Source organism: Rhinoderma darwinii, chromosome 1, assembly GCF_050947455.1.
Source record: "Rhinoderma darwinii isolate aRhiDar2 chromosome 1, aRhiDar2.hap1, whole genome shotgun sequence".
Classification (NCBI taxonomy): Eukaryota; Metazoa; Chordata; class Amphibia; order Anura; family Rhinodermatidae; genus Rhinoderma; species Rhinoderma darwinii.
In genome coordinates, this window is record NC_134687.1 from 87990554 (window position 1) to 88018360 (window position 27807).

General features: G+C 40.2%; 1 protein-coding gene across 1 annotated transcript in view; it reads right to left on the bottom strand.

The window, feature by feature from the left end:
• Positions 1-18216, bottom strand: part of KLKB1 (kallikrein B1) — a 58479-nt gene extending 40263 nt beyond the window's left edge. The window contains exons 1-7 of the mRNA XM_075860158.1: positions 18154-18216; positions 17981-18039; positions 17114-17273; positions 16411-16517; positions 11336-11495; positions 10978-11087; positions 4760-4919 (exon numbers count right to left, since the gene is read on the bottom strand). Of these exons, the coding sequence (XP_075716273.1) occupies positions 4760-4919; positions 10978-11087; positions 11336-11495; positions 16411-16517; positions 17114-17273; positions 17981-18039; positions 18154-18197 (800 nt within the window). The 5' untranslated portion in view covers positions 18198-18216. The remainder of the gene's footprint in view (positions 1-4759; positions 4920-10977; positions 11088-11335; positions 11496-16410; positions 16518-17113; positions 17274-17980; positions 18040-18153) is intronic.
• Between the last annotated feature and the right edge of the window lie 9591 nt (positions 18217-27807).

Here is a 27807-nt window from a genome sequence, read left to right on the forward strand (position 1 = left end):
TCTTTTGGTCACATATGGAGGAAAGGAATGTTGGGACACATGTCCTCCTACCCCGTTTCTGTCGGTAAATAGTCCTCCACATCAAAGTGTCCAGAAATAATGTTATGTCCTCTCCTGGATGGTGAAAGAGCGACAGGTGGGTCTCCCTACGCGTTTCTTGCTGACCAGGCAATTCCTCAGGGGAGATAGGTCAGTGAAGCATGGATGTCCAAGATTGGAACTTGCTGCTTGAAATATGGCTGTCGATTCATATGGAGAGGAATGCTCTATAATTCAGAGCATGTTGAATCAATGGAGCAGTAAATTTCAGTTTCTGCTCAGCTGTCGTTGCACGAGGGAAAAACTCATTAGTTTGAGCAGGTTTGCAGTGACAAAAGGGAGTCCATTAGTTAAAACACCCTTGCAGTGGCAAGTGATGTAACCTTCCTGGTAGGAGGCAAACACAGAACGCCTATCCCTGGCGTGTACCGTCAGTGTAATGAGGGATTCCCTGCCTTTTATACTTGACTACTTCCTATTAGCCCGCCCTACCCAAACACACCCCTCTGTGACGTACCAAGGGGGGGTGTGTGTGTAATGTGACAGATCAATCCTCTCAGCGACCGCAAGCCCGCCGGGCATGGTAAACATGCCACAGTTTTGCGAGCGGCCGTGCAGAGGACAATCTCCACAGCTGAGCTCCAGAGAACTCTCATGTGTCTGCATGCTGGGATGTTAGAACAACTCCCGTCTGCGATCGAGATGCAGACAGGAGATGTGAGTCAGGGAGAACTAGATGTCCGTCCCTGCTAATGACGTGACAGCCAACTATTGGCTGTGACGTACCTCAGACTAACTCTCATATATCAGGTCCGTGCTGCCTGTCAGGCGTCACGGATCTGTGTTTAGAGAGAATGTGCAGGGTTGAGTAGTATAGCTGGAGTGACGTGGGAGGGAGAGGGGGAAGTGTTTAGAGCAAAACAAATGCTGTGTGTATGGGACCATGGTGCCAAAGACGCAGCATAGCTACTAACCTAAATCAAGAGGCTTTGTTAGTTTAGGGTAATCCCTATATAAATAGTCATGTGACTGGCAATATGTTGGATATTTATAAGGCAAAATGAAGTCAAATATTTTAAAGCTAATTTAGAGGTTTAGAAAATTATTTATATTTTCTCAAAGATGCTATCAGGAAGTATTTGATGATTTAAGGATTAAGTGTGAACTGAGTTCAAATAAAACATCCAAAATCTAGTTGCTCATTTAAACCATTGGGTACCATTGTACATAGTTTAAAAATCCATTTGTATTCTCTTTGTAATAGACTTCTGTCCAAATCACCACCCCTTATGGATGGTCGTAGTTGTTCAATGACAATAAATTTTAGACAGTTTGGATCTCCTTTGTGTTTTAAATGTACGTGACGGGAAACTGGTTTATCTCTTTTATGGCGCACATCACCTATATGTTCTAAAATTCTCTTTTTAAATTCTCTTGTAGTTTTTCCAATATAGTCTCGAGGGCATGGGCAGGTGATTTTGTACACAACATTATTAGTGCTACAGTTCGAGAAGTTTTTTATCGGGTAGTGGATACCTGGGTGTGCACTGCTGAACATTTTCGCAGTTTGTATAAATGTGCATGCTCTACAGTGCCCACATCTAAAGGATCCATTAATTTTACGATCTAGCCAACATCCTTCTTTTTTGGTGGTTTCAAGGTGGCTGTGCATTAGTTGGTCCCCGATGCTTTTGCCCTTGCGATAGGTGACTTGTGCCTTAGATGTCACTATCCCCTTCAGATCCGTATCTAGCTGGAGAATTCTCCAATGTTTGTCTAGTATATTTCTAATCACATGGTTTGCCATGTCAAAGGTACCTATTAGTCGTATGGGTTGCTGTGTAGTTTCTTTCTTCTTGGGTATAAGTAATTCCTCTCTTTTCAAGGAGTGCGCATATTGGAATGATTCCCTTAAAATTCTGGATGGATAATCTCTCTCCATGAATCTTGCCTTTAGGTCTCTGGCCTTCACTTTGAAATCGAATGGATCAGAGCAATTTCTTCTGAGACGAAGATATTGGCCTTTGGGTATACCCTTTTTGAGGGGTAAAGGATGGTAACTTTCCCACCTCAAAAGGCTATTAGTGGCTGTCGGTTTTCTATAGATGGAGGTTTTAATTTTACCATCATTGTCTATGGAGATGTGTACATCCAAGAAGGGTAAAGAATTCTCATTAGATTCAAAAGTGAATCTCATTCCAATATGATTCTGATTTATGGACTGAACAAATTCCCTGAAGACATCAGGGGAGTCAGTCCACAAAACAAAAATATCGTCTATGAAACGCGCCCACATTGAAATTGGAAGGTTCTGTAAACAATGTTCATCAGTGAATATGATGGTTTCTTCCCACCAACCCAGGAACAGGTTGGCATATGTAGGTGCACATGAGTTGCCCATAGCCGTGCCCCTGAGTTGGTGGTACATTCGTCCATTAAATAAAAAATAGTTTTTTGTTAGAACAAACTCCAACAATTTCAATGTGAGCGCGTTGTGGTCCCTATGATGTATTCCTCTAGTGTCCAGAAAGTGATGTACAGCCCTGAGTCCCATTTCATGAGGAATGGATGAATACAGGGCTTCCACATCTATGCTACACAGCACAGTACCAGACTCAATGGGTAAGCCGTCAATTTTGGAGAGCAAGTCCATTGTGTCTCTCGTATAAGAGGGTAGTGTTTCTACAAATCCTCTTAAGACCTTGTCTATATAGACCCCCACATTCTGTGTCAACCCCGAGATACCAGAGACAATGGGACGTCCCTTGAGGGGGCTGGTACCCTTGTGTATCTTGGGTAGAGCATAGAATGTGGGGGTCCTAGGCTTTTCAATCATCATGAATTTGAATTCATGCTCACTGATGAGGTTGTTCTTCATTGCGTCATTTAAAATTTTAAAGAGCTCTTTTTTGAATTTGGGTGTAGGGTCTTCTGTTAGAATCTCGTAACTGGTAGGATCATTTAAAATGTTATCACACATTTCAATATATTTACTTTTGTCAAGAATAACTACGTTGCCCCCTTTGTCTGATGATTTGATTATTATATTCTCATCTTTAGCTAGAGCAACCAATGCATTGTTGTCATTCCTTGTTAAGTTAGTGAACTTTTTTTGTATATTAATCTTCATTAGGTCATTTATAACTAGATCTTGGAATACGTCAATAACCGACGTCTCCCCTATCGGGGGCATTTTTTGACTTTTGAGTTTACAATTTGTGAAGGGGCCTAATCCTCGTTGTTTTTCATTGGAGGCCAATAGATTTGCTAGATCTCTCGCGTGTGGCAATTCCTCCAGTGTGATTCCTAGATCCAGACATTCTTTTTTATCTTTTATAGTGTATAGCTTATGCCATTTTAATTTTCTGGTGAACAAATTGATGTCTTTCACCCAGTTGAAAATGTCAAATCCGGTTGTTGGTACGAAGGATAAGCCTCTAGTGAGAACGGAGGTTTCAATATCAGAAAGTTTCCTTTTGGATAAATTAATGACCGTAAGCTCTTTTTTGTTTATTTGCGGCTGTTTAATTTGTTGCGTAGCTGATAGGGTGTTCTTGTTTCTTCCCTGTCTAAAAAAGAAGAAATTTCTGTATTGAATCCAGGATTTTGATTGGCTCCTGCAAAGTTGGAGATACCGGAATATTGTGCAGAGTCCCATCGTTTTTGGGGGTTTCTTTCTCTTTGAGAGTATCTACCCCTTCCAAATCTGGTGGGATTTCTTCCTCTATTATTTCTGGACCAGTTCTGATAGTTTGATTCCTGGTCTGTGTGGTCCGTATCAGATGAAGATATATCAGTGTCAATTTTTGATCTTCCTTTTTTTACTTCGAATGTATATATTTTGTTATCTTTGAAGTCTTGTAGGTCTCGAACGAACTGATTGTGTTTTCTTTCTGTGAGATTAGATTGAAATTTCTCAAAGGTATTTTGCAGGATCAATTCCTTTGCAGTATATTCCTGTTCGGATTTAAATTTGAGGACAATTTCGATTTGTTCCTTTAGATTTTTCGTAGTAATGTCCAGAATACGTTTTTCTTCATCCAGAAGGATCTGTATAAGTTTCAGAGAGCTGTTGGTTGCTTCTGTTTCCCATTTATACATTAGTTCCGGAGTCTGGAGTCTTGCTGCAGGTGTAATTAAGATTCTCAGACCTCTCGGGACAATGTTACTCTTTAAATAATTTTCAAATGACTGGACTTCACACCAGGAGTTAGCTTGTTCTTTATAGCATTTTAATAATTCTGAAAATGCTGATTTCAGAGATGGTGTGGACTTCCTCTGAGAGAACTCTTTCTCTGAAAAAACATCCTTTGCCTGATGCAACCATGCCTCTGTATTAATAGCATTCGTGATGAAATTTGCCATATCCTTATATAAATTCAGAAAATATGTATATTTCGTGGTGTTATATATCCCCCACCTGGATAATGGTTAATTCACTTCTCCGTAGTAATAGAATAATGAAAAAAATAGATCCGGAGTACTAAAATATAACTTTTACTAGTATGATTAAAATAGGTATAAACAGATATATAACAGAATAAAGATATATTAAGAAATTAATTGGCACATAAAGTTAGACCTAAAAACTCCATAATGATAGGAAGTGGAGATTCACTTAAAGGTAAATTTTTCTGTCAATAAAATGGTTCAAATATCCAAAGCTTATGGTATTGTTTGTCTTGCATCATTGTTTGTTCTTCATTATAATGCCACTAACCTTTGATTTGGTTCCGACCAGTCCTTTGTTACATAGGTAAAAAATAAACAGTTTGGGTAGAATGTACAAATCTTCTGACACATATTCACATTAGGTGCAATAATACTTGTGAGATTTTCCCCAGAGAATTCCATTTCCTGAAAGATATCTCTTCGGCAATCTACAAAATAAATTGAGACAAACACACATGTAGCAAATACATTTACAAAGATAGTGACATTTCTGTCACATTAGCTATCTTCCTTGAGAAGACCATTTTTGACTGTAGTTTTGGATGGATGTATCAAAGAGGTTCCATTCGATCTATTTTACGGCATTTTTTTTTTCATTTGCAGTAGCATATAGACATGAATATATTTACATTATTTTTCTGCCAAATTCCCTTTTTACAAGCATCTCTGTGATGCATCTTTTAGTGGCCTGATCCCTGCAGAATCCCATTGAAAATCTGAGAAGATTCAATGCAATTAGCACTTATTTCTTAATATCTAGTTTTAATATCTAGTTTTAGAATGTGAATATATAATAATAAAATAATAATAATAATAATACTAAAAATAATATTAATAATAATGTTAATAATAATAATAATAGTAATAACCCCTTCAGTACTGAGCCTGTTTTGGCCTTCAGGACGAAGACGATTTTTCAACTCTGACATGTGTCACTTTATGTGGTAATAACTCTGGAATGCTTTTACCTATCCCAGTGATTCTTAGATTGTTTTCTCGTGACATATTGTACTTTATGTTAGTGAAAAAATTTGGTCGATAAATTCAATATTTATTTGTAAAAAACACCAAGATTTGGAGAAAATGTGCAAAAATTAGCATTTTTCTAAATTTAAATGTATCTACTTGTAAAACAGATAGTAATACCAAACAAAATAGTTACTAGTTAACATCCCCCATATGTCTACTTTATGTTTGCATCGTTTTTTGAACATTCTTTTATTTTCTAGGACGTTACAAGACTTAGAACTTTAGCAGCGATTTCTCATATTTTTAAAAAAATTTCAAAAGGCGATTTTTACATGGACCAGTTCAGTTCTGAAGTGGCTTTGGGGGCCGTATATATTAGAAAGTCCTCATAAATCACCCCATTTTGAAAACTGCACCCCTCAAAATATTCAAAACAGCATTCAAAAAGTGTTTTAAACCTTTAGGCGTTTCACAGGAATTAAAGCAAAGTAGAGGTGAAATTTACAAATTTCATTTTTTTTGGCCAAAATTCATTTGTAATAAAAAAAATTCTATACCACAGAAAGTTTTACCCGAGAAATGTTACTAATTATTTATTGCCCAGATTCTGCAGTTTTTAAGAAATATCCCACATGTGACCCTAGTGCGCTAATTTACTGAAATACAGGCCTCAGAAGCAAAGGAGAACCTGGTGAATTTTGGGGCCTCCTTTTTTTTACAATATATTTTAGGTACCATGTAAGGTTTGAAGTGGTCTTGTGGGGCCAAAACAATAAAGACCCCCAAAAGTGACCTCATTTTGGAAACTACACCCTTCAGGGAATTTATCTAGGGGTATAGTTAGCCTTTTGAACCCACAGTTTCTTTGCTAAATTTATTTGAATTAGTATGTGAAGATGAAAATCTTCTTTTTTTTCTGAAAAACGTAGAGTTTTTTAATTTTTTTCAAGGAATAAAAGAGAAAAAACACCCCAACATATGTAAAGCAATTTCTCCCGATTATAGCAATATCCCATATGTGGTAATAAACTGCTGTTTGGACCCACAGCAGGACTCGGAAGAGAAGGAGCATCATTTGGATTTTGACATTCTGATTTTGCTGGAACAGTTTTCAGTGCCGTGTCCCGTTTGCAATGCACTGGAGGGAACAAAATAATGGAAACTCCCGAAAAGTGACCCCATTTTGGAAACTACACTCATCAAGGAATTTTTCTATGGGGTAAAGTTAGAATTTTGACCCCACAGTTGTTTTGATGAATTCATTGGAATTATTCTGTAAAGGTAAAAATCTACTTTTTTTCTGAAAAAAGGTAGCCATTTTTAATTTTTACAAGGAATAAAAAAGAAAAAGCACACCAACATTTGTAAAACAATTTCTCCCGATTACGGAAATATGCCATATGTGGTAATAAACTGCTGTTTGGACTCACAACAGGGCAAAGAAGGGAAGGAGCGCTATTTGGCTTTTGGAGCTCAAATTTAGCTGAAATGGTTTTTGGGTGCCATGTCGCATTTGAAAGCCCCTGAGAGGCCAAAACAGTGGAAACCCCCCAAAAGTGACCCCCCCATTTTGGAAATTACACCACTTAAAGAATCTATCTAGGGTTATAGTGAGCATTTAGACCCCACAAGTCTTTTGCAGGATTTATTAGAATTAGACCATGAAAATGTATATCAACATTTCTTCCACTAAAATGTTGAATATTTTAAATTTCACAAAGGATAAAGGAGAAAAAAGCCACCCAACATTTGTAAAGCTATTTCTCCCGAGTACGGAAATACCCCACATGTGGCCATAAATGGTTTTTCATTATAAAAGTAATTAACCCTTTCCGGACTGAACCATTTTTTTCCTTTTTAGTTTTGCCCTCCCCGCTTTCCAAGAGCCATCATTTTTTTTTTTTCCATCACTAGAGTGGTGTGAGGGCTTATTTATTGAGGGACGAGCGGTCGTTTTTATTGGTACCATTTTTGGTACATACAACTTTTCGAGCACTTTTTGTTACATTTTTTGGTAGAGCCAAGGTGACCAAAAAAACAGCGATTTTGCCGTTTTAAATTCTTTATTTTTCACGTGAGACACTCCATACATCACCCCCTACACTATAACATGCTATGTCGTGGTGCGCAAAGGGGTTAATGTGCAGTGGATGGTGCAGAGTGAAAATTACAATTTTCCACTGATATGCCATTTTAGTGCACTACATGTTATGCCCAGTTTGTGCCACTGAAGACAAATACCTCATAAAATGGCGATGCCATATCAGTGAACGTAGACTGCTGTTTGGGCACGCTGTAGGGCTCAGAAGGGAGGGAGCGGCATTTGGCGCGCAGATTTAGCTTGTTAGTTCTGTTTGGCGTTTTACTGGTATTTCAGTTTATAATGTGGGGGCATATGTAATCTGCGCGGAGAACTTCAGGGCATAATAAGAGGGTATAATAATGGGGTAAATAAACAATAATCCGCAGATATGTGGCCGGTGTCGCACTGATAAATGGCACCCAATCTTATCTGCTTTTGGAACACTGCACATTTAGCATCGCTATATTCTTAGAGCCAGAACTTTTTTATTTTTTCTCCACCGGAGCTGTGTGAGACCTAATTCTTTGCGGGACAATCTGTAGTTTTCATTGGTACCATTTTGGCTTATCAGAAATTTTTTTGATTACTTTTTATTCCATTTTTTGGCAAGCAAGGTGACAAAAAACCATCAATTCTGACAATGTCTTTTATTCTTTTTTTTTATGGCGTTCACCCTGGGCTATAAATGCCAATTTTACTTTATTCTGTGGGTCGATACAATTACGGCGATACCATATGTATATAATTTTTTTATGTTTTGCAGCGTTTGTGCAATAAAATCACTTATTTATAAAATAAATGATTTTTTGTGTCACCATATTCTGAGAGCGATAACTTTTTTATTTTTCAGTCAAAAAAGCTGTGTAAGGGCTTGTTTTTTGCGGGACGGGATGCAGTTTGTATTGGTACCATTTTGGCGTACTTTTTAATCACTTTTTATTGTATATTTTGGGAGGGGTGGCGACAAAAAAAATTGTGATTCTGGCATTGTTTTTCATTTTTTTTTTTTTGCGGTGTTTATCGTGTGGGAAAAATAAGATCACAGTTTTATAGTTGGGGTTGTTACGAACGCGGTGATACCAAATATGTGTACTTTTTTTAACGGGTTAATTTTTTTCCTATAATAAAAGTCTTATTATAGGAAAAAAGCATTCTTTGTTTATGTCACTTATAACTTTTATTTTTACAGTTTTTAAAAACATTTTTATTTATTTTTTTAACTTCTTTTACTTGTCCTACTAGGGGACATTTAGACTTGCAGCTCTGATCGCTGCTAGAACACATTACACTACCTACGTAGTGTAATGTGTTCTAACTGTCATTGTGACGTGACAGTCACACTGACAGGAAGCCTCAGAGGACAAATGCATGTGGGGGGCTGCCGATCTGCTCTAAACCTCTTCAATGTGGTGATCGCAATCGACCACCGCATCGAAGGGGTTAATTGCCGATTTCTGATCGGCAACGGGAAGAGCAGGGCAGACACCCTGCACAGTTAACCGCCGCTGTGGTGTAGAGCTGCGCGGCGGTTAACTGTTAAAGCGCGGACGTAACTGCACGCCCATGTACGCCAAGGTGCAGGAAGGGGTTAATAATAATAATAATAATAACAAAATAATAAGATAAGGCTAAATTCCAATTTGCATTTAAAACTGTTACATTTTAACTAAAATTCCTGCAATGACTGCAATATTTGTATTATTTCTGATGCCTGTATTAAATAGAGGAGAATAATGAATTACAAGCTCTATCGAGAATATTTTCAACATCTCTCCTGTGATGAACATCTCCCTGTTTGTTACACGATAACAATGAGGAGAGTCTCTTATAAATCTACCTTTGTTTGAGGTCATGCCTGGAATGGTAATAATACAACCAAAATAAAGGCTGAATCCCAGTGCGTAATTGCTCCTTTCCTACCACACTCAATACCTACATAAGAGTGTTTCAAGAGGGAAGGTCTTTTCAAACTTTACGATTACTGCATTTTTCAAACCTTTGTATGTTTCTACAAAACAGTTCAACCAATTAAGGTTTATTTTGGTCTAAATATTTCTTTCAATAGTCCAGAAACCTTAATATGGTCTTTTCATTGCAGAATAAGGGTCCATGCACATGGTATTGCCACGTGTATGGGTGCAGTACAGCAGCACATGGAGTAACAAAGGTCAATAGCATTACTAGTGTGCCCCGGATGCCCGTTGCTCCTTATCCTGTGCAAGAGCTATTTTTAACTGTATTCATATCCTCAAAACGCAGATACAGTTAACTACACTTTCGTTCCGCCTTAGAGATGGTAAATCTCTTGCTGCAGGCAGTGCAGGTGATAAGCCAGAACAGGAATGTAGCCTTTATTGCTGGATGAGACATAGTGACTGTCTGAGGCACTATCCCACGAATATGCCATAAATATTTAAAGAGGCTCTGTCACCAGATTTTGCAACCCCTATCTCCTATTGCAGCAGATCGGCGCTGCAATGGAGATAAGAGTAACGTTTTTTTTTTTTTTTTTAAACGAGCATTTTTGGCCAAGTTATGACCATTTTTATATTTATGTAAATGAGGCTTTCTAAAGTACAACTGGGCGTGTTTAAAGTTAAAGTACAACTGGGCGTGTATTGTGCTTGTTACATCTGGGCGTTTTTACTTCTTTTACTAGCTGGGCGTTGTGTATAGAAGTATCATCCACTTCTCTTCACAACGCCCAGCTTCTGGCAATGCAAAGACACAGCATGTTCTCGAGAGATCACGCTGTGACGCCACTCACTTCCTGCCCCAGGTCCTGCATCGTGTCGGACCAGCGAGGACACATCGGCACCAGAGGCTACATTTGATTCTGCAGCAGCATCAGCGTTTGCAGGTAAGTAGCTACATCGATGCCGCTGACATCTATGCGTGCATGCTTCCGTGTTGTGCAGTAGAATATCTGCTGCTGAAGATATATCGCTGGCATCCTGGCCAGACTGACAGTCCCCTGATGATAAGTATAGAAACGCGTAGGGTCGGGTGAAGTGAGGGAATTTTGCGTAGGGGGCAGTGGCATTGTTGTGCATCTGTACATTGGGAGAATCTGGTGCGGTTAACGCAGGCTCCTGTGTGAACGAGGGTCCAAACCACTGCTTTACCAATGTTATACGCTGATTCCATATTTTGATATCTCTGTTTACATACCCAGTCATTAAGGGTTCGCAAACGAACTAGGACTGGGAGTATTCTGTTTAATACGTTTTTAAATACATGGTTGGGCTTTTCACAGTGGTGATTGTACCCCTGTTTTTAGATAGCTATGAAATAAAAATTATACATTTTACTCATTTATCACTTCAGTGAATTTTCAAATGTTCATATTTGTGGGAGCACAATATATATCGTTAAAATACAGTGAATTACTAAAGATAAGATTGCCCACATTATATGTTATATCAAGTATTCACCTAATGAAGACTTTCCACAGGACTTTAATGAGAATCCGCATATGACATTGGAAAGTGTCCTTATCTTTGTTGGCATTCCTTTGCCAGAGTATTTGAAGTAACACATGTTCCTGGAGAAATAATGGCATCAGGAATTATAACTAAAATTAGTAAAAAAATGTCAACACATTAATAATACGAACAATGCAAATGCAATTTATTATTACTCTATAAGGTAAACTAGTATCCACCAACCATGGAGGCAGACAGTTTTTTTGGGCTTACGGCAATATTCCTGATCCTATAACTAATTTATATAATAAAACCTAGAGATATTACTGTAACATGAAATGTCTGTAGCCTCAGCCATGTCACTCACCGGAGTTGAGCGTTGTGGAATTTCTCCGTAACATAGGTAAAGAATTGGCAATGTTCATTATTGGTGCAGCGTTCTCTGCATTCCTCCACACTGGTCACTCTGGAAATGTTATACGTTGTGCCAATCATCTCAAGTCCAGGAAAAATCGTATCCCTGCAGGCTATAGCAATTGAGACAACGATGTAGTTAGCAGATAAATAGCTATATTCCCGATTTTAATAGATGCATTAATAATTTGTATTGTGCATAGGTGCAAGTACAATAAAATTCACGTATACTAAATTCTTCCCAATTTAGAAGGCATAAAATTAGACTCAGCTCAGGCAGGATTGATGGCGACTGCCATTCTTGTCGCAAAAAGAGCCACGGGCGCCCCTCCCTGATGCAGAGGTTGATCTCTTAATAAGGCCTTGTAGGCTGTAACATGACTGGCTGATTCTTGCTGTTCGTGGCCGGCTCCTGCATGCACCCACCAGTACTCACACGAATGGACATCAGAGTAGGGGGACTGCTGCCTACAACCCACAGCTTGCTCTTCAGGGCCTCTACTACAGGCCCAACAATCATCACCGTCATCTCCAGCTGCTTTCTTCATAGTACATATCTCTCCTCAGCAGCTCTTAGTATGCAAGCCCAGATCACTCCAACTTCCACCCAACACTGAACAGTGCTTGGCGGACTCACCGCCATTTATTAGAATAAGCGCTACCGCCAGCGTAATGACATAACGTAAGTGTTCCACCTCCGTCATGCTGCAAAGAGCAGCTGCCGAAGCAAAATATGCTGTTTGTCCTGGCACCATTAATTTAAGTTGCAAGCTAGCCAATTGCCATGCCTCATGCAAGTAAGCCCCAACGTTGCATTGCACAACAAAAGCATAACATAACAAACATAAATATTCTCACTTCATACCCCCTAACTTTCTCAGCCCCAAGCATGTCTACATCACCTAAGCTCAGAATACATACACATGTATACAACATAAATATTATAGGCAGGATGGCCACCGACCAGTCTTCATTTGGATACTTCATCTGGGGGAAAACAGTAGACAACAGCAAACAATAACACATTGTTAAAGGCAGGGCCGGCTCCAGGTTTATGTGCGCCAAGGCCGGACTGGCCATCTGGCAGTTCTGGCAAATGCCAGATGGGCCGGTGAACAGTGGTCTGCCTGCTGGCCGATCAAACAATTAGCCACAGAATTCCTCCCAGGTAGTGCAACACAGCCCCCACCTCCCAGGTATTGCCACACAGCCCCCCCACCTAGGTAGTGCCACACAGCCCCCACCTCCCAGGTAGTGCCACACAGCTCCCTCCTCCCAGGTAGTGCCACACAGCCCACCTCCCTGGTAGTGCCACAGAGCCACCCTCTGTGATAGTACCACACAGCCTCCCTCCCTGTAGGTAGCACATTTGGGGTTTCCTCTAGGAGTGGAATCCCCAGCCAGAGCATTGCCGATGCTCTGGCTGGGGAGTTCGCTTCAGGAGGAACCCCTGACGTCATTGTCCATATATGGACAGAGTTGTCAGGGGCAACCCCAGAACCATAGTCCCGGGCAGAGCACTACTAGCACCCTGCCTGGGACTCCTGCTCTGCTCCTGACATCACTGTCCATATACGGCTAGTGATGTCAGAGGCAACCCCAGAGCCAAAGTCCCGGGCACAGCACTACTAGCCACTCCGCATGCGATATATGTACAGTGATGTCAGGGACTTCCCCAAAGACGGAGTCCCGGAGCAGAGCCGCTTGTAGCGCTCTGCCTGGGACTCCTTCTCTCCCTCTGACATCACTGTCCATATATGGACAGTGATGTTAGGGGCTTCCACAGAGACGGAGTCCTGGAGCAGAGCCGCTATCGCTCTGTCTGGGACTCCTTCTCTCCTCCTGACCTCACTGTCCATATATGGACAGTGATCCTGTGACGACGGCAGCGACAGCACCCGGCGACCAAGTGAGCCCCCCCAAGGGTAATTGCCCGGGTTCGCAAGGTGCTGACACTGGCCCTGACTGTCCATATATGGACAGTGACATTGGCAGCAGTTCTGGAGTCCCCGGGCAGAGCATCAGCTGATACTCGGCCCGGGGACTCCAGCACTGCTCCTGACGTCCCTGTCCATATATGGTCAGTGACTTCAGGGGCTTCCTATCGCTGGAGTTCCCAGGCAGAGCATCAGCTGATGCTCTGCCTAGGGACTCCAGCACTGCTCCCGATGTCACTGTCCATATATGGACAGTAACAGTGACTTTTGCACCAGTGCTGAAGTCCCCAGTCACAGCATCAGCTGATGCTCTACTCGAGAACTCCATTTATAGGAAACCCCTGAAGTCACCAACCAAATATGGACAGTGATGTCGGGAGCAGTGCTGGAGCCCCGAGCAATACGCTAGCTGATGCTGAGCTCAGGGACTCCAGCAATAGGCAATGTGACAGCCCCTTGCGGTCATGCACTTGATAACACGCCAACACGAATAGCACAAGAAGCAAACCCTCAGTCATGTGGGGCCGTGTCAGCACTTCATCCATATTAGAAGAGCTACAGGACTTCCAGGAACAATTCTCTGGGTTTGAACTGCACGATTTAGTACCGAATTTTAAATTAAAGTACATTAGTAAGTTACTTCTTTTCACATAAAAATATTACTGCAATGACTTTTTTGGTCCCCGGATAACCCCTTTCATTGCAAACAAATGGATTCCGTTCTCCAAACCTTTCTATAAATGACTGCTGGTTTGATCATGCTGGATTGGGATACTAATAATGTGATATAATACATGATCACTGGTTCACAAAGACAGGGATATTTAGTAGGTTTAGTAGTGGCATTGTTAAAGGGAAGCTGTCACCAGCATTTCACCTATTAAACCAGCAATACCCGGTGGTAGTGGGTGAAAAATCATTTCTATATAACCTATAATTGTCTTCTTAGTCGGCTCTGTAGCTTTAGTATTCCGTTTTTTAGTGTTCCCACACCGTATGCTAATGAGCATAAAAGAGTCAAGTCTTCGTTTGAAAAGAGTCATATCTTCATTCCTCAAGTCTTTCCGAGTTGACCCCGCCTCCTTACTTGTGATTGACAGCTCCTCGCCTTCCCCCAGCACACAAAATCCCACGCTTGTCCATTGATGTCCCCTTCTGGTGTGTGCGCACAAAGAGACACCGGATTACGATAAAAGGCGAGAAATGTTTGCAGACCATTATTTACAGTGGAAGGAGGAGTTTAGGAGAGGGGATAACGGCAATGAACTTCTAATAGCAGCGGCCAGTGAGGGATATGTAAAGTTCAATAGGTGAAATGCTGGTGACAGGTTCCCTTTAAGTAATGAATGATCAATTATTTACATAGGAATTAAAGTATCATATTAATCATTAACTCTGTTAAACATACAAGTTAATGGATGTATATGATCTAATCGATGGCTAAGCGAGTATACATATGAGGGATGCATCTACAACAATATTATACACAGCCATGCAGAGCTGTAATCTTTAGCCCAGTTTAGTGAAATATAGAATGTAAAGTACTATAAAATATTTTAATAGAACGCTTCTTTTTGCAAATTGTTCAATGATGTTTATATGCATTAAAGTGTAACTAAACATTTGACAAACTTCTGACATGTCATAGTGGCATGTCAGAAGTTTTGATTGTTGGGGGTCTGAGCACTGAGACCCCACCAATCGCTAAAACAAAGCTGTAGAAGCGCATGTGTGAGCGCTCAGCCACTTTGTGTCTGTTCTGCTTTTTCCGGAAATCAATCTATCTGAGTATGGGCTCAATAGAAAGTCTATGAGTCTGTACTCTGATACATCGCCTTTCCGGAAAAAGCCGAACAGAATTGAAGCGGCCGAGAGTTTACACGAGCGCTTCTGCGGCTTCGTTTTAGCGATTGGTGGGGTCTCAGTGCTCAGACCCCCAACAATCAAAACTTCTGACATGCCACTATGACATTGTCAGAAGTTTGTCAAATGTTTAGTTACAATTGAATGCATATAAACATCGTTGAAGAATTTTCAAAAAGAAGCGTTCTATTAAAATATTTTATAGTACTTTACATACTATATTTCACTAAACTGGGCTAAAGATTACAGCTCTGCATGGCTGTGTATAATCGTTAATCGTTAGCGATTGGTGGGGGTCTCAGTGCTCGGAACCCCAACAATCAAAACTTCTGACATGCCACTATGATATGTCAGAAGTTTGTCAAATGTTTAGTTACTCTTTAATAAAATGTGACATACAGTGCTTTCACTCCTAATACCTTGAGAAAAAATGGTGTAGTGACAATCTAGTTTTTCACATTCTTTTCTGCATGGTTAATCAAATATACAGGTCCACAATCATACATTTCTCTATGGAAGCCTCACCAGATGGGTGTTTCTAAGTGTGGTTTCACATGTGGCAGATTTTGTTGCAGAAATTTCTCTGACGGAAATCAGTTCTATTCATCTGGATGAAACATGGAGAAGCCATTCACCTGCTGCAGAAACAAACCCATTTAGATGAATAGAACTGATTCCCTGTCACAGAAATTTCTGCAACAAAATCTGCCACGCATTTGAACTTACCCTAAGGTTCCTTTTGAAGCATGTAACAGGTTGTCACAGAACACAGAAGAACTAACTGGGCAATAATGGAGGTTAAATGTCTGCAATTTATTCCACTTTCCAGTCAGTAGTTTCAGGCCTTATAAACCAACTACAGTTGTGTCCACCCTAACTTTTGCTTGAATTTGATTAAGGATTCCAAATTGTCATTAAACAAATTCAATAGAATATCGTGACATGCTAGCAAAACCCTTATCAGGTTGCAAATCACGACACAACCACTGGGTGGCCACACATAGGCACACATAGCATCTCGTGAAAGAGCATTGCAGAATCATGTTGTTGGGGTTTTTTATAAGCTGGTCATCTCGCTCCACATATCTCAGGATATGTAGCGATAAGAGGAAAGGTAAGAAAGGACACAACTGTAGGTGGCAGCTGATAGGTTCCCTTTAAGTTAGACTAATAAAGTGTTAAATGTTGCTAACAAGAAAGTTCCTAGTAGGAAATGATAAGTTCTCACCAGTTATTTTCTTTGTGCAATGTTTTAAGGAATGTCCTGAAATGCTTCCTGGCATCGACACTTTTTGTAATGTTAATGTTGCACTGTCCTTCAGCAAGCAGGCAAACCTGGGGAATGCACATGTCACAAATTATAGCAGATCTACAGGCTCCATGTTGTTCCACATTTGATAAAAACAAACAAAAGTCTATTGCTTATGCACCCGTGCCTCTCTTCTGTTTCCTCATTGTGCTATGGAGTGGGCAAATAGACTTTGGCCAACAGAGCATGCTGGGATTTGTAGTTTCACAACTGCTGGAAAGCCAAAGGTTGGGAATTTTCATACTGCCATTTAGCCCTTATGGTAGATTGAAATCATACCATCATCTATTAGCCTGACTACAAATAAACATCATGGCTGAATTTAAATATTCTGATCCTAACATTAGATTGATTCTGACAGATCCTAACATTAGATAGATTTTGACAGATCCTAACATTAGATAGATTCTAACATCCCCTCCCACCCACCCCACCCCGAAGAAACCACTTCTTCATTAATATGAGAAGGTAACAAATCTACTTTTATTGAATATAACAATATTACAATTCCTATCTTTATTGTGTATAAACTTACTAGATAATAACTTTTTTTGAGTTAAATGTAAGAAAAGGAAACATTCAAAATAAAAACAACTACAGTCTATCTAGCATGTTGTCTTACCTTTCCTGATCATTTGGCCAGCTTGCCGATAGGTAAGAAAACATCAAGCAGCGTGGGCTGAAGGTACAAACCATTTGACAATATTCAACATCTGGAGAAAATACAGTTCCAATGTTTCCTCCTTGAAGGAGCACATCCTGTTCTAGTCCAGGTATACAATCTAGAAAAAAAAGAATACATGAACATATTATTGTATATTTGTATAGGTTAGAATTAAAGAAATGGCAGCCACTGGTACAACGTTACCTATTAATGTTATAATCAAGTGTGTACATACCATAGCATACATAAACATGCTAACCATACAATAGAGGCAGCCCATGTGGCTGCTATAGGGCCCCTTGGACGAGAGGGCCCAGTCAAGCATGGGTGAATCTATTATATTGAAGGGGGTAGGAACCTGTGCGGGCGTCCCATCTGTACAGACCCCAGTGGTGTCTGGAGTATCTACCTACTCTGCCATGGGCTACTGTACTGAAATATTAGCAAATAAAAGTGTGTGATATTAACCCAAGGATCCTAAAAATCTTTGCTATGGTGCACTCTCACCAATATGTATGCTCACCAATCCTTGTGTATGTGTCTCATGCATAAAAATTGAAAGAAGTTTTCCAGGATTTTGAATTGATATCCTTAGAAAAAGTCATCAATGTGTGATCAGTGGGGTCCCAACGCTGGGACCCCCAACAATAAGCAGAATGAATGGGCAGTGCCATTTACTAGAGTGCTGTAGAACTTTCTCTGCAGTACAGTCACAGAAACACAACCATCCATCCCGCTGTGTCTGGTAATGATGAATTATATTGTTAGACATTAGTTAATATTCACTGTAATATCATTCATTACTTAACAGAAATGTTACTTTACCTCCACAAACCAAATCAAACAGCAGAAAAAGACTCGCCGCAGTGAAATAAAATGTCATCCTGTAGTAAGGAATAATAAATGCATTAACCCTTTACAAACAATCATCAATAGTTATATTATATTACTCATTAAAGACAATTACTTTAGTTCTTCATTCCAAGCAGTTCAAGTACCTGATTTGGGCAGATTCTTTGTTCCCAGGCTGTGACTGAGGCATCTCAATAGATTCCCAAGCTTTTCATTTTGAAAAAGGGACATGTTTACATTGCATTGCAAAATTGTGTGTTTTGGCAATGTTTAACTATCATGAAGTTCAATTCTTGGTTTTGCAATAGGACTCGTCACGAAAGAATAACTCTATATAGCATTTGAGAATTGTAAAAGAGGGTCTATTTTGTCCTGTTCCATGTATAGTGAAATAATCACAAACCTCAGCTGCCGATGAAAACAACTAAAATAAGAAACACCATACGATTTATATTAATGCCCCTTAAGTGTATTTTAAAAATGAAAAACATCTTATTCCTGTACTAATTTATCAAGGGTTAAATTGATAAGCCAACTTGGTAGCAGGTAGCAAAGTGTTCTTGTGGGGGCACAGGTACAGAAGCGTAGATGTCAGGTAGTTAACGTTTCTAGAGATTTCATAACACAATTAAAGAGAACCTGTCACCTGCCCAAAAAACTGCAGCTGATATCTCAGTTAGTTTACAGGTGCCTCACAGATTCTGCCGCTTTTTATTTTTTTCTTCTAGCCCCTACCATTGCTGAAGTATCAGTGGCGTAAGTTTTGGTGCCCGATATGCAAATAAGGCCTTTGACAGTCAAGTGGGTGGGTAACACCTGTCACTTGTTAAGGGGTAACCTCCCACTTGACAGTTAAATGCCTCATTTGCATATCGGACACCAGAACTAACGGCCCCGATATCTCAGGAACGGTGGGTCTAGAAGAAAAAGATAAAAAGTATCAGAATCTGTGAGGTGCCTGCAATCTAAGGCCTTGTTCACACAGCACTAAAAAAAAACGATGTGTAAATGTGTTAAACGCTAGCGTTTTTGTAAAGCGCTCTTTATAATACAAGCGTTTTTGGCGCATTTTATTAGCGAGTAATTAAGACTCCCATTGACTATAGGAATTGGGAGTGTTTTTGGCGCGTTTGCGGCACGTTTTACATGCCAGGAATTGACCTGACGCTTCTTTTCTTACACAACGCATTTTTTTAAACATGCACCTGTAAAGAAAACGTATCGTATGCACTACAATGCGCTGTCCCATTGATGTCAATGGGAAGCTTAAAGCATGCATTTTTGATGCGTTTTTCGACGCGTAAAACCGTCAAAACATGTCGAACACACACCGTGTGAACAAGGTCTAACTGAGATGTCAACTGCAGTTTTTTGGGCAGATGACAGGTCTTCTTTACGTGCATTTTTTTATTAAGCATTTTCTGATAGCCTTGTTTAAGAGGGTTGTCCCTATTAGGGAATATGAACATCATAAAGGGCAGTGCCGCTCCCTGGACCCTCCTTTATGAGACAGGATGAAGAGATGCTCTGTAAGAGCGCCTTCCATTCTGGCAGACTCCAGCTGTTCATGCATTACATGGGTGGCCAGTCATTTTAATAGCTGCCATGTAATATTACATTTCTGGCTGGCCAGACAAGGCTTTTCCCCACAAAATCCGCTGCCTGCCCAGACTGCCGAGAGCCGGATTTGTGGCAATCAGCTGATGTCGCGGCTGCAATCTGACAGGGTTATCTCTGATTGGTTTCAACAACAACTGCTATGTTTAGCTTAAAGGGGTTGTCTCATCAATGATCCAATATTTATAGAGTACATATTTTCAGACTCAGAGCTCCATTTCCCCTGCTTTCTTTCGCACAGTTATAAAATTAAAGAGGATCTGTCAGCTCTCCTGATATATCTCTTTTAGTAAATACAGTACTTGTATTTCCCATAAAATAACAATGTGGGAGCACCTTATCTTAGAACTTTGCATTGTGCCAGTCTGTTATTCCTCCTGGAAATTTATGAATAAATTGACAACTGTTGTTGTCATTGTCAGCACTGATTGGACAGTCTCACGGTGTGTAGGGACATGCCCCACTTACAACAGGTATGGTCACACCCATTTGTCAATTTACAGGAGAGGAACAACAAACTCAAGCAAAGATGCTCAATAATTTTTATTTGATAGAGAATAAAAGTATTTACTAAAACAGACTTATTTGGACAGCTGACAGGTACTCTTTAAATTAGAATATGCTGGCTACACGCAGTCGCTACTAGAGGGATTTCACTCCATAACAATTTGGACAGCTCACATTGAACTTAATGTATAAATCTATAGGAAGTGTGCTTCCCCGTGGGCAGAAATAATTGTATAATTCAATTCAATGTTGGGAGGCAGCACAGCAGCCCCTTATATGACTAGACCCCTGAGGGCTATACCATCTGTTTGGAGTAGAGATCAGGGTCCCAGCTGTTGGCCTCCAAAAAATGTAAGCTTCTGACATGATGTCAAAATGACAAATACCAATATTATTAAACCAGGAGAATCTCTTGAAAATATCACTGCTGAAACACAGTCTGATACACAATCTTAACAAAATATCCAAAGCTGTTGTAGATAAATCTGGTGAATCATCATAAAAAGAGCAAAGATTATTTGATACCTCAGGAGAAAATCTGTGATAATGTGCAGTTCACTTACATGAGGTGTCAAACTTTATTACTTCTTCTTTGCCCATTTTACACCAGGGTACTGATCATCTTCTATACTTTATAATGGTTGTCACTAATTACACTTGAAGTTTATTTATATGGTACTGAGCGTCTTGTTCCTAGAAATATCCTGGCCCAGTGACAACAAGAAAATACTTTATATGATTCTTTAGGGAACGACTTACAGTTTGGTGTTTTTGATATTCTCAAAAGGAACAGAAGTCCTAAATAAACCCCTTGGTGCATCACATACAGTGAAGGGAATAAGTATTTGATCCCTTGCTGATTTTGTAAGTTTGCCCACTGTCAAAGACATGAACAGTCTAGAATTTTTAGGCTAGGTTAATTTTACCAGTGAGAGATAGATTATATTTAAAAAAAAAACAGAAAATCACATTGTCAAAATTATATATATTCATTTGCATTGTGCACAGAGAAATAAGTATTTGATCCCCTACCAACCATTAAGAGTTCAGCCTCCTCCAGACCAGTTACACGCTCCAAATCAACTTGGTGCCTGCATTAAAGACAGCTGTCTTACATGGTCACCTGTATAAAAGACTCCTGTCCACAGACTCAATTAATCAGTCTGACTCTAACCTCTACAACATGGGCAAGACCAAAGAGCTTTCTAAGGATGTCAGGGACAAGATCATAGACCTGCACAAGGCTGGAATGGGCTACAAAACCATAAGTAAGACGCTGGTTGAGAAGGAGACAACTGTTGGTGCAATAGTAAGAAAATGGAAGACATACAAAATGACTGTCAATCGACATCGATCTGGGGCTCCATGCAAAATCTCACCTCGTGGGATATCCTTGATCCTGAGGAAGGTGAGAGCTCAGCCGAAAACTACACGTGGGGAAATTGTTAATGATCTCAAGGCAGCTGGGACCACAGTCACCAAGAAAACCATTGGTAACACATTACGCCGTAATGGATTAAAATCCTGCAGTGCCCGCAAGGTCCCCCTGCTCAAGAAGGCACATGTACAGGCCCGTCTGAAGTTTGCAAATGAACATCTGGATGATTCTGAGAGTGATTGGGAGAAGGTGCTGTGGTCAGATGAGACTAAAATTGAGCTCTTTGGCATTAACTCAACTCGCCATGTTTGGAGGAAGAGAAATGCTGCCTATGACCCAAAGAACACCGTCCCCACTGTCAAGCATGGAGGTGGAAACATTATGTTTTGGGGGTGTTTCTCTGCTAAGGGCACAGGACTACTTCACCGCATCAATGGGAGAATAGATGGAGCCATGTACCGTCAAATCCTGAGTGACAACCTCCTTCCCTCCACCAGGACATTAAAAATGGCTCGTGGCTGGATCTTCCAGCACGACAATGACCCGAAACATACAGCCAAGGCAACAAAGGAGTGGCTCAAAAAGAAGCACATTAAGGTCATGGAGTGGCCTAGCCAGTCTCCAGACCTTAATCCCATCGAAAACTTATGGCGGGAGCTGAAGATCCGAGTTGCCAAGCGACAGCCTCGAAATCTTAATGATTTACAGATGATCTGCAAAGAGGAGTGGGCCAAAATTCTATCTAACATGTGTGCAAATCTCATCATCAACTACAAAAAACGTCTGACTGCTGTGCTTGCCAACAAGGGTTTTGCCACCAAGTATTAAGTCTTGTTTGCCAAAGGGATCAAATTCTCTGTGCACAATGCAAATAAATATATATAATTGTGACAATGTGATTTTCTGTTTTTTTTTATATATAATCTATCTCTCACTGGTAAAATTAACCTAGCCTAAAAATTCTAGACTGTTCATGTCTTTGACAGTGGGCAAACTTACAAAATCAGCAAGGGATCAAATACTTTTTTTCCTTCACTGTACATGCAAGACATAGAAATGCAGCCATTCGCGTATTCCGCTGTGCATGTACGTGATTGTGATCGTGCGGCACAGCTTCAGCGCGAGAACCTGCCTGTGAATAACAGCTGGGCTCCCGCTGCAATGGATAGGATTGGAGAACCTCAATAGCGACCGCGGCATTTAAGTGGTTTACAGAGGGAAGGAGCTCCCTCTGTCAACAATCGGCGGCCCACAATCATCCACCACCGATGGGTTGCCATGGCAGCCGGGAGCCTAACAAAGGCCCACAGGCCTGCCCTGGTTATATGCTTATTAGGCGGGGCCAGAGGCATGGCCTAATAGATTGCCTGCCAGTTTTACACTGACAGGCAATAATGCTTTGGTATACTGAGTATACCAAAGCATTAAATCTGGATCAGATATGAATACATTGAAGTGGGACCAGTTGGAGTGTTTACAGGAGGAATAACAGGAATGGCACAATTCAGAGTTCTAAGTAAAGATGCTCCAGAATTGTAATTTTAAGGGGAATACATGTATTCATTAAAATAGACAGGAGAGCTGACAACCCGTCTTTAATCTGTAGCCTCCCAAACAAAAGAGATTACAAGAGCTTTAGACGGATACTGATTATGTGTGCATTGATTTTAGCATTATATTATATTATATTATTAGAAAGTAATTGGTTTCAATGCTCCCATATTTGGTGACATCATGACAGTATAAAAATAGATGGATAACAACATGGATATTACATCATACAAGTAGTTGTCTTTATTCCTAGGCTTCTATAGTGCAGATGTAATAATAGTGTTTGTCTCTGCCCTTTGGCTTTATTATTTTGGTTCTATTAATTTGATTTCATAATCATCCCTAAGCAAAGTTCAAATTCTCATTATTTGTCTTTATTCCTTGGCTGTGTTTTAATGATGATGTCACAATAGCGTTTGTCATTCTTCCTAGACATTATTGTATCATGATTATCTTTACTCTTAGGTTGTGTTCTACTTTTTTTTATGATGTCACAACACTGTTTTTCTTTATTTCTAGGCAGAGTTCAACTGTGATGAAGTTCTCTTTATTTCAAGGCTGTGTTCTATTTTGTTGATGTCACAATAATGTTTTTCAGTTTTCCTAGAGAGTTCTATTTCTGGGATAAAAAAAAATGGTGTTTCTCTATATAATCCTTAGCATAGTTCAATAATGCTGTTATTCCCTCCTAGGCAGAGCTCCATTTTGACTATGTCACAATAGTGGTTGTCCTTACTCCTATGCTGTGTTCCATTGGGATGATGTTACAAAAGTGTTTATCTTTACTCTAAGGCATAATGCACACGGCCGTGCCTGCAATCACGGCCCGCGATTATGAGCATAGGCGGCCGCGGACAGCCACTTGCGTTTTCGGCCCGTGCTCCCATACAAAGTATGGGAGCAAGGCCCGTAAAAAAAAAAGGAACGGACATGTTCCATAATTTGACACTTCTACGGCCCGGACACCTTCCCGCACATATACATGAAAGTCTCCGTGGTCAATAGAAGTGAATGGCTCCATAATTCCGGATTGTAATTACAATCCACAATTACGGATGAGTTTTACGGTCGTGTGCATGGGGCCTTAGGCAAAGTTTAATAGTGGTGGTATCTATGGTTCTATTTTGATGATGCCACAATACTGTTTGTCTTTTATGTTTTGCTCTTTTCCATTATGATGATGTCATAATAGTTTTATTTTGATGATGTGAGAAAACAGTTTTTTTTTAAAATCTGTTTAATTTGTTGGTTATAATCTAATATGATGATGTCACAATCATGTTTGTCTTAATTCCTAGATTAAGCTCCACTGTGATGGGTGTTTTCCTTTTTTTGGGGTGTACACAGGATCTTCTCAAGGAGGATATAAAAATTAATAACGTTTTGATAACTTTGGCTTTCTTACTAGTTTATTCAAAACAACCTCTACAGTTGGGCTTCATTTCTATAAATAATTAACGGAGCTTTCCCATTATGTCTGCAATGACTAAACTATATGGCCAAAAGTATGTGGACACCAGATCATCACATCTATATAAGCCTATTGAACATCCCATTCTAAACCCAAGGGCTCTAATATGGAGTGTTGCCCCCGTTTTTTGCTGCTTTAACAGTATTTTCTCTTTTGGGAAAGCTTTCCACAAAATTTTGGCGTGTGCCCAAGAAGCCAAAAGAGCAATGTGGGGTCAGGCACTGATGTTGGAAGAGAAGGTCTGGATCACAATAAGCATTCCTAATAATTTCATAAGTGTTCAATTGGTTAGAGGTCACGGCTCCGTGCAGGCAACACGATTTAATCCACACTAAACTGGACTAACCATGTCCTTATGGACCTTGCTTTGTGCACAGTCATGCTGGAACAGGAAAGGGCCTTCCCCAAACTATTGCCACAAAGTTGGAAGAATACAACTGTGTAAAATATATTTGTATGTTGTAGAATTTACCCCTTGGTGCCGCAGCTAGTTTTCGTTTTTCCAATTTCGTGTTTTTCATCTCAGCTTTTCAAGACCCATAAGTAACTTTTTTTTGTCTGGCAAAATAGCCACATTTTGTTTGCGCAACTAGTTGTATTTCTTTAATGGAACCCTTTAGGGCTTGTCCACACGTTGCAGAATTTCTACGTTTTTCCGTCTGGAATTGAGGATATAAAAATCGCAGCAGAATACAGTAGCAGCAAAGTGGAAGAGATTTAACAAATCTCATCCAGACGCTGCGTAAATACTGAGCGGAAAAAAAACTCCGAAATTGACCTGCGGTGTGGAAATTTATTCCGCAGCATGTCATTTGTATTTGCGTAAACGCTGCTTATTTGTTGCAGGAATTTCCCATTGAATTCACGGAAACTGAAATACGGAAGTGTATACGTGTACACACGGGAAGCACAATCACAATCACGGACACACGGATCCATGAAAAACGGCCGTAAAAACGGTGATGGAAGTGTGCATGAGGCCTTAGGCTATGGGGCTCCCGTAATTACAGGTGGCTACTTGTGTGCACCTGTAATTACGGGAGCGTTGCTAGGCGACGTCAGGGGATAGTCACTGTCCAGGGTGCTGAAAGAGTTAACTGATCAGCAGTAACTCTTTCAGCACCCGGGACAGTGACTAGCGCTGGAGTTAATAGTATTAAAAGTTAACTTACCTGCTTCTTCCTCCAGTCCGGACTCCCGGGATGACGTTTCATTCCATGTGACCGCTGCAGCCAATCACAGGCCAATCACAGGCTGCACCGGTCACATGGACTGCTTTTAAACCAATGAAAAATCGGGCTTCAAACAAACTTTCCAAAATATATATTAGATCACATAAGGCATAATATTGATCAAAATATTTCAAATACTTGTGGCTGGCATGAAGGCTGTCAACTGTCTCAGAGGGTGAACACTTCGATGCACATTTCGCACCCTTCGTCAGGAGTTCATGAGGAAATTCATGACTACCATAGACGTATCACTGTATAGGCTGTGGGCTTTACATGGGGATTTGGGATTGAGGTTGATTATACGCTCTCCCTGCATTATTGTAAGCCTCTTGCAGATTATACAATCGTAGTACTTACATAGTTTGTATGGTTAAAAAAAGACACATGTCCATCAAGTTCAACCAGGGGATGGGAAAGGGGAAGTAAAAAATTTCTACACATAGGAGCTAATATTTTTTTGTTCTAGGAAATTATCTAAGCCTTTTTTAAAGCCATCTACTGTCCCTGCTGTGACCAGCTCCTGTGGTAGTATATTCCATAAATTCACCGTTCTCACAGTAAAGAAGGCTTGTCGCCTCTGCAGGTTGAACCTTTCTTTTTCCAGACGGAGGGAGTGCCCCCTTGTTTTTTGAGGGGGTTTTACATGGAACAGGATTTCACCATATTTTTTTGTATGTGCCATTCATATATTTATATAAGTTAATCATGTACCCCTTAGTCGTCTTTTTTCAAGGATAAATAGGTTTCGTTCTTTTAATCTTTCCTCATAACTTAGATTCTCCATGCCCCTTATTAGCTTCGTTGCTCTTCTTTGTATTTTTTCTAACTCCAGGGTATCCTTTCTATGAACTGGAGCCCAGAACTGGACTGCATATTCTAGATGAGGCCTCACTAATGCTTTGTAAAGTTGTAATATTACATCCCTGTCCCGCAAGTCCATGCCTCTTTTAATACACGACTATATCTTGCTGGCCTTTGAAGCAGCTGTTTGACATTGCATGCTGTAATTTAGTTTATGATTTACAAGTACACCCAGATCCTTCTCAACAAGTGACTCCCCCAGTGTAGCTCCCCCTAGGACATATGATGCATGCAGGTTGTTCGTACCCAGGTGCATAACTTTTGCATTTATCTACATTAAACCTCATTGGCCAAGTGGACGCCAAAACACTCAGTTTGTTTAATTCCGCTTGCAATTCACAAACATCTTTCGTAGTCTGAACTATATTACATAGCTTGGTGTCATCTGCAAAAATAGAAATAGTGCTATTAATCCCATCCTCTATATCATTAATAAATAAGTTGAATAATAGTGGTCCCAGCACTGAACCCTGGGGTACACCACTTATAACCGGTGACCATTCAGAGTAGGAATCATTGACCACAACTCTCTGGATACGGTCCTTGAGCCAATTCTCAATCCAATTACAAACTATACTTTCTAAACCTATAGTCCTTAATTTACCCATAAGACGTCTATGGGGGACAGTGTCAAATGCCTTTGCAAAGTCCAAAAACACTATATCCACACCGGCCCCTCTGTCTAGGCTTCTGCTCACCTCTTCATAAAAACAAATCAGGTTGGTTTGACAGCTTCTGTCCTTAGTAAAACTGTGCTGGCTGTCACATATAATACTATTTATTGTCACATAATTAGTATATAGTCCCTCAATAGCCCCTCAAACATTTTCCCCACAATGGATGTTAAGCTTACTGGTCTATAATTACCCGGGGAAGACCTAGAGCCCTTTTTGAAAATAGGCACCACATTTGCCCTGCGCCAGTCTCTTGGCACTATACCAGTCACTAGAGAATCTCTGAATATTATGAAGAGGGGGACTGAAATAACAGAACTAAGCTCTTTAAGAACTCTAGGGTGTAACCCATCTGGTCCCGGGGCCTTGTGCACATTTATTTTATTTTATTTAGATTGTACCATATCTACATTCATCCAATTCAGTATATCAACTGATATATTAACAGCACTGGCACCGGTTACATCAGCTGCTCTTTCTTCTGTTGTATATACTGAGCTAAATAACCC